The sequence below is a fragment of the Coregonus lavaretus genome (assembly GCF_964263955.1).
Source record: "Coregonus lavaretus genome assembly, contig: HAP1_SCAFFOLD_3894, whole genome shotgun sequence".
In the NCBI taxonomy this organism is placed as follows: Eukaryota; Metazoa; Chordata; class Actinopteri; order Salmoniformes; family Salmonidae; genus Coregonus; species Coregonus lavaretus.
In genome coordinates, this window is record NW_028157323.1 from 22,501 (window position 1) to 31,234 (window position 8,734).

An 8,734-nucleotide genomic window follows, 5' to 3' on the forward strand; every position below is an offset into this window, starting at 1 on the left:
GTAATGTTTATATGTGGTGGGCACTGTACAGAACACTGTGAATCACTGTAATGTTCTATCATGTAATGTTTATATGTGGTGGGCACTGCACAGAACACAATGAATCACTGTAATGTTCTATCATGTAATGTTTATATGTGGTGGGCACTGCACAGAACACAGTGAATCACTGTAATGTTCTATCATGTAATGTTTATATGTGGTGGGCACTGCACAGAACACTGTGAATCAATGTAATGTTTTATCATGTAATGTTTATATGTGGTGGGCACTGCACAGAACACAGTGAATCACTGTAATGTTCTATCATGTAATGTTTATATGTGGTGGGCACTGCACAGAACACAGTGAATCACTGTAATGTTTTATCATGTAATGTTTATATGTGGTGGGCACTGCACAGAACACAGTGAATCACTGTAATGTTCTATCATGTAATGTTTATATGTGGTGGGCACTGCACAGAACACAGTGAATCACTGTAATGTTCTATCATGTAATGTTTATATGTGGTGGGCACTGCACAGAACACAGTGAATCACTGTAATGTTCTATCATGTAATGTTTATATGTGGTGGGCTCTGCACAGAACACAGTGAATCACTGTAATGTTCTATCGTGTAATGTTTATATGTGGTGGGCACTGCACAGAACACAGTGAATCACTGTAATGTTCTATCATGTAATGTTTATATGTGGTGGGCACTGCACAGAACACTGTGAATCACTGTAATGTTCTATCATGTAATGTTTATATGTGGTGGGCACTGCACAGAACACAGTGAATCACTGTAATGTTCTATCATGTAATGTTTGATTATGTGTCAATGAATCCCGTAAGGAACCCCATTAGCTGTTGCTAACACAGCAGCTACTCTTCCTGGGATTCAAGGGATGGGCCGCAAACTGTCGAAAATGTCATTCATTCATTCATTTATTCATTCATATGACATTACAAAGCGGTCATACTTCGTCACGACAAGCCTTACAATGTATTAAATCGGTATCATAATGCATTATACCTTAAATGCCATTTTGGGGGGAAAGGCAAACTCTGCTCCATCATTCATTGAATCAGATGGCTCACTGATGATCAAAAAAGATTGTGGGAGCTGTTTTTTTTTTAGACTTCAGTGCTGATTTTGACATTATCGATCATAGTCTGCTGCTGGAAAAACGTATGTGTTATGGCTTTACACCCCCTGATATATTGTGGATAAAGAGTTACCTGTCTAACAGAACACATAGGGTGTTCTTTAATGGAAGCCTCTCCAACATAATTCCCCAGGGCAGCTGTCTAGGCCCCTTACTTTTTTCAATCTTTACTAATGACATGCCACTGGCTTCGAGTAAAGCCAGTGTGTCTATGTATGCGGATGACTCAACACTATACACGTCAGCTACTACAGCGACTGAAATGACTGCAACACTTAACAAAGAGCTAGAGTTAGTTTCAGAATGGGTGGCATGCAATAAGTTAGTCCTAAATATTTCCAAAAACTAAAAGCATTGTATTTGGGATAAATCATTTATTAAACCCTAAACCTCAACTAAATATTCTAATGAATAATGTGGAAATTGAGCATGTTGAGGTGACTAAACTGCTTGGAGTAACCCTGGATTGTAAACTGTCATGGTCAAAACATATTGATACAACAGTAGCAAGGATGGGGAGAAGTCTGTCCATAATAAAGCGCTGCTCTGCCTTCTTAACAACACTATCAACAAGGCAGGTCCTACAGGCCCTAGTTTTGTCGCACCTGGACTACTGTTCAGTCGTGTGGTCAGGTGCCACAAAGAGGGACTTTACAATTGGCTCAGAACAGGGCAGCGCGGCTGACCCTTAAAGTACACAGAGAGCTAACATTAATGACATGCATGTCAATCTCTCATGGCTCAAAGTGGAGGAGAGATTGACTTCATCACTACTTGTTTTTGTAAGAGGTGTTGACAAGCTGAACGTACCGAGCTGTCTGTTTTAAACTACTAGCACACAGCTCGGACACCCATGCATACCCCACAAGACATGCCACCAGAGGTCTCTTCACAATCTCCAAGTCCAGAACAGACTATGGGAGGCGTACAGTACTACAAATAGACAGATTTCAAAAATGGGTAAAATTCACCTTATGGAACAGTGAGACACACACAGGTAGAGACACATGCATACAAGCGCTAGCACACACACACCCTACACACACCTACACTGTAATGTTGTTGTATGGTGGTATTATACATTTTGTATTGTAGATATGTAGTGGTGTAATAAAGTTATATGATGTACTGTTTTATCTTTTGTTTTATGTGTAATGTAAGTGCCTTAATGTGTTTGGAGCCCAGGAAGAGTAGCTGCTTCGTAGCAGCTAATGGGGATCCGTAATAAATACAAATAGAAATACCTGCAGGCTTTACGTAAAACATTACCCTGTGTTTTAACAAAGGCACTTATCTGTTTCTCTCTCTTCTTCCTCTGCCCCCTACTCCCTCTCCATTCATACGTGCTCTCTCTCTCTCTCTCTCTCTCTCTCTCTCTCTCTCTCTCTCTCTCTCTCTCTCTCTCTCTCTCTCTCTCTCTCTCTCTCTCTCTCTCTCTCTCTCTCTCTCTCTCTCTCTCTCTCTCTCTCTCTCTCTCTCTCTCTCTCTCTCTCTCTCTCTCTCTCTCTCTTTTGCTCTGTCTCATTCTCTCTCTCTCAGGTGGAGTGATGAAGTCCTGCTCCTACAAGTCTTTCTGTAGCCAGGCCAACAGTCAGGGTTACCGGTCGCCAGGGGTCAGAGTTCACTGCTGTTTCTCTGATGACTGCAACGTGACAGGAAACGTATCCAAGCTGGAAGGAAGTCTCAGCTACCTGCTGCTCCTCCTTCCCCTGCTCCTCCACTGGATCACAAACTAAACATATAGTCCTAACCCAACACAAACCAACAGCCATACCAACTACCCCACCTACCTCCCTACCCTACCCTACTCTACCCGACTCTAACCCTAACTCTCCAAGCCTCAGCTACCTTCCCCACTCTTGCTATGGCCGACTACACCATCTAACTCTGCCTATCTAAAGTATCCAAAGTAACACTCCCAACCCTAAAATAACCATTGATATCACCATATAACCAACCCAGAACAAACCTAATCCAAACCAACCCAGAACAAATGAAACCCAACCAAATCCAACCAAGAACAAACCCATCCCAAACCAACCTAACCCACAACAAACCCAACCCAACCCAACCTAAACCCAACCTAACCCACAACAAACCCAACCCAACCCAACCCAAACCAACCTATCCCACAACAAACCCAACCCAACCCAACCTAAACCCAACCTAACCCAAACCCAGTCATGCCAACTAACTACCCCAACCCACTGTACCCCCCACTCCCAATCTAAGTATGGCCAACTATGTCATCTACCTCTACGCCATCCAAAGTTCTCAACCCTATAGGAAGACCTTCAACAACACAACTGGCCCAGACGACCTTCTCTAGCCTCCATCTCCAGCATCCTTATCCCATCCTCTCTAGCTAATTCCTTCACTCTAACCCAAACCCTGTCCCACACCAGCATTTATTTCATTCCTCAAGCAACAGCAACACACACACACGGCCGCTAAATCGTGCTTGTGCATGTGTGCACAATATATAGTGTCATAAGACGGGTTGTAACTGAAGATCTGAACTCAATCGGGTGATAAGATGATTGGCTGGACGGACAGGTGTTAAAGCCAAACACAGGCCGTTTCACTATTTATCAGGTCTGAATGTATTGGATGAAGTATGTTGGAACTATATGGGATTGAAGGAACTTAACCTGGTCCAAGATCTGTTTTTGTAAATGCAACATCCAACAGTTTCAAATATTTTACTGAGTTACAGTTCATATAAGGAAATCAGTCAATTTAAATAAATTCATTAGGCCCTAATCTATCGATTAGGGCCCACCCACTTGCATTTAGGCCCACCCACTGGGGAGCCAGGCCCACTCAATCAGAATTAGTTTTATTTTTTTTCCACAAAAGGGCTTTATTACAGATAGAAATACTCCTCAGTTTCATCAGCTGTCCGGATGGCTGGTCTCAGACGATCCTGCAGTTGAAGAAGCCGGAAGTCGAGGTTCTGGGCTGGCGTGGTTACACGTGGTCTGCGGTTGTGAGGCCGGTTGGACATACTGCCAAATTCTCTAAAACGACGTTAGAGGTGGCTTATGGTAGAGAAATGAATATTCAATTCTCTGGCAACAGCTCTGGTGGACATTCTTGCAGTCAGCATGCCAATTGCACACTCCCTCAAAACTTGAGATATCTGTGGCATTGTGTTGTGTGACAAAACTGCACATTTTAGAGTGGTCTTTTATTGTCCCCAGCACAAGGTGCACCTGTGTAATGATTATGCTGTTTAATCAGCTTCTTGATATGCCACACCTGTCAGGTAGATGGATTATCTTGGCAAAGGAGAAATGCTCTCTAACAGGGATGTAAACACATTTGTGCACAACATTTGAGAGAAATAAGCTTTTTTGTGCGTATGGAAAATTTCTGGGATCTTTTATTTCAGCTCATGAAACATTGGACCAACACTTTACATGTTGCGTTCATATTTTTGTTCAGTATAGAAATAAAATAGAAAAAGAACATTGGCGGAGATAAGGTGAGGGAAGGGGAGGGACTCTACACCTACCCCAACTGGGGCACACACTGGTTGAATCAGCATTGTTTCAACGTCATTTGTCAACCTATTTAAACGTGGAATCTACGTGGAAAACACAAAAAGTAATCAACCAGTACTGTTTTCATCTCATTTCAACCAGCGTTGTAAACATTGAAATTTGGGTAAAACTTCAACAAAAACAAAAAATGACTTTTTTAAACAGATCAAAGACCAGGCTGAAATCTTGCCTCTTTAGAGCAAAGAGCTTAAAAAAAGAAACTCAACATTGCTCTTATGCTCTTAGCTGAAACAGAAGAAAGAAAAAAACGTATCCGTGATAGACCGAATAGAGATGATCTGCCACCTGTAAATGCATTGGATATGATGTAAACCACGGAACGCATTGTTCAACATTTTTTCTCCTCTGTAGTCAACTGTAAATAATTCAATAAAATAGTCTTTTTTTTTTCTGTATTTCCATTGTGTTGGTCTTTTGTTTTCAGTAAGATAATCTATTAATATTCGAATAACATATGAAGAATATATAGTTATCTTTTAAGAAAATAGAGCCATAGGGTGGATCATCAATTGAGATGTATTAGAACGGTAGACATAAAGAAAATATCACACAGTTTCAACCGATGTGTTTTATTACATATTTACATTTATAACATATTTTTTACAGAGTTATTAAGACTTATTACAGATTTATATAATACATATATAAACTAATAATTAACCATTCACAAATTACTTATAAACCATCTTATAATTCATTTTAATTCAAGCCACTATAGTATAATCACACATTCGTATATAATCACATATATAAGCCTATTTATTGTCTTACCTCCATAACTTGCTTCATTTGCACACACTGTATATAGATTTTCTGTTGTATTTTTGACTTTATGTTCTTTTTTTTACCCCATATGTAACTCTGTGTTGTTGTTTTTATCGCACTGCTTTGCTTTATCTTGGCCAGGTCGCAGTTGTAAATGAGAACTTGTTCTCAACTGGCTTACCTGGTTAAATAAAGGTGAAATAAAAAATAAAATAAAAAATTGGGAAGAGGTTTCTATCAAGTCAAGTGACGTTTGTCATGTTATCCATTAGCTAACGTAGCAGGCGTAAAATAAATGCCTTAAACTAGATCCCCTACATACTGGTCTAGATGAGAAGAAAATAAGGAGGTTCTCTTCTGCACTGTTCAACCAATCCAGTAAATGTGGAGGAGGAGTTAAGATGGAGTGTTGCTTTGTTATTGTCCAAAAGCAGAAGTCGTGTCACAGGCTCTCGTTCCATTTCCCCTGAAAACCGGAATATCCACAGGCTCTCGTTCCATTTCCCCTGAAAACAGGAATATCCACAGGCTCTCGTTCCATTTCCCCTGAAAACCGGAACATCCGGTTGTTGGGGACTCAGCAGAGGCTTTATTATCCCAAGTTTGGGAAATCCACTTCCCTAGCTTCACGATTTAAAAGCAAAAAATGTAAACAGTTCTTAAGTCCAGACATACATCATTTGCCAAACAGAAGCAGCAGGGTTGGGATAAGTTCCATTTCAATTCAGCCAATTAAAGAAGTTAACCAAAATTCCAAATTTACAGCATTGAAAATCACTAAATGTAGATTTGCGCCCAACATTTTTTTATCACGAGAGGGCCAAACAATACCTAGTAATGCTTATACTGCATCTCATAAATTGTTGAGGCGTAGTCACTTTTGAGGACACAAGCTCAAGTAAGTACAAATCTGAAGAAAGAAAATTGGAAGATATGAAAAATCATACATATATATATTTTTTCCTATTCAACAAAAGTTGAAAAGGGCTTGAATTGATTGAAATTCTAAATATAGTAACAATCAAATTATAAATGACTTACTACAATATTTCACCTTTCTTATAACTGTGAAATAAATATGATCATACTTAGTGATAAAACAAAATTGGCACCATTCATATAACTGACGACAGACACTTTTCTGCCCAGCGTCCTCTGAGCGACACAGAGACACCATTCAAATGCCTTTAGGCACAAAGTGATTTCTTCCCTATGTGACTAAGAAAAAGTGGTCTTGTTTCAATTCTACGAAATCATTGTGCATTTTTTCATGTTGAGAGGCATCTGAGAACATCACAGCCAGATGATACTGCGTTTTCTGCCATCGCTATACTCTCCCCTTTCACATGCCTCATCGTAGGTGGAGCTGCGAGGTTCAAAGCCAGAGGAAATCGATCCTCCGTCTAGATAGGCCAGAAAATGTGGCAAATGCGCGCCCTACGCAAATGAGGTGTCAGATTTCACATACTGCATCTCACATGAGAGCTGAGAGCTGCAATATATTATATTATTATGTGAAGCGGGACAACCAGAGCACACACAAGGCAAATTATCCACTGTTGAATCAACACTGACAGTGTTATATTTAACACTAGGCCAGTGTGTATATTGATCCATGGACAGTCAGCAAATAACACCTCAGATAGTATTTTTAACACTAGGAAGTGTATATAGTTTGCACCAATGGTGTTGTGCGATAACACCATTTTCTTCTTCTTTACATTTTGTATTGACGGATCGCAACCAACTGAAAGGTGCAAGTACCGCCACCTACTGTTCTGGAGTATCACAGACTTCCTGTTCATCTGTTTCTCTTATCTAGCCCTGTGTTTCCATCTACTGTTCTGGAGTGTGAATTCATTACATTTTGTGACACACTTTTTCCACCGATACTTCACATTCCTTTGTCTCGTGCCCTCCTGCACACTTTCACATCTATGAATCTCCCTCTCATGGCTAAGATGGCGCCGACAGAGGGTGCCTTGCCGCGAGCTCCGATTAAAACATTGCAGGGACTAATTTTCTTAATCAGTTTGTTTCATGCATTACTACACACACCCAGGTAGAACTATTGGAATACAAATAGCTGGGCACTCACCGTCCACCCGACCTCCCCGAATTCCCTGAGACGGCAGAACAATGGACTAGCTTCTTCAGCGAGGCGCCGAGCTGCTTGGGAGAGTAGGATGGGAAGACACCAATGGCGAGGTGAGACCCGTCCTCCATTACCCAGCATACTACTCGCCAATGTTCAATCATTAATGAACAAAGTTGACGAACTCAGAGCGAGGATCTCCTTCTAGAGGGACATCAGATCCTGCAACATTCTAAATTTTTCTGAGACTTGGCTTTCCTCTGACATCCCAACGGATTATAATACAACCAGCGGGTTTTACAGTTTTCGAGCGAATAGGAAGCGGGCTCTCTCTGTCAAGAGCAAAGGTGGTGGGCTCTGCTTTATAACCAACAACACATAGTGCAGGAAACGTACAGGAACTTGCAAGCTTCTGCTCCCCTGACTTGGAATACTTGGTTGTCAAATGTTGCCCTCTTTACCTTCTGAGAGAGTTCTCAGGGATTATCGCCATGGCTGTGTACATCCCGCCCCAACCCGACACCAAAAAGGCTCTCAAAGATCTTCATTGGACCCTGAATGAACTGGAGACCGCATTCCCGGAGGCAGCGTTCATTGTGCCGGGGGACTTTAACAAAAGTAATTTGAGAACCATGCTCCCAAATTATTACCAACATCGACTGTCTAACTCGCGGAAATTCGACTCTTGACCACTGCTACACGCCTTTTCGACACAGGTATAAGGCCCTCTCCTGTCCTCCTTGTTGAAAATCCGACCATGACTCCATCTTGCTTCTCCCCGCCTACAAACAAAGACTCAAGAAGGAAGATCCGGTGGTCAGGTCTGTACAGCGTTGGTCCGACCAATCAGAATTCACACTCAAAAACTGTTTTGATCACGTGGACTGGAATATGTTCCAGTTCGCCTCTGGCGATAAAGTAAATGAATACGCCGACTCAGTCACCGGATTCATTAAAAAATGCATAGATGACGTGATACCGATAGTATCTTTCAAAATGTACCTGAATCAACAATCGTGGATTGATTGCAGCCTTGTAGGGAAACTGAAAGAGATAGATGCTGCTTATAAACAGGGCAAGGTGACCGGGGACAATAGTTTGGTTAAACAGTACAAATATGGCTTACGCAGATCAATCAAGATGGCGAAACACA

The 8,734-nt window shown here is 41.3% G+C and overlaps 1 protein-coding gene across 1 annotated transcript in view; it reads left to right on the forward strand.

The window, feature by feature from the left end:
* The window catches only part of ly6pge (lymphocyte antigen 6 family member pge), a gene marked incomplete at both ends in the record, with an annotated part of 12,434 nt that extends 9,543 nt beyond the window's left edge, over positions 1-2,891 (forward strand). Inside the window, one exon of the mRNA XM_084199577.1 lies at positions 2,695-2,891. Within this exon, the coding sequence (XP_084055703.1) occupies positions 2,695-2,891 (197 nt within the window). The remainder of the gene's footprint in view (positions 1-2,694) is intronic.
* Positions 2,892-8,734: the final 5,843 nt, after the last annotated feature.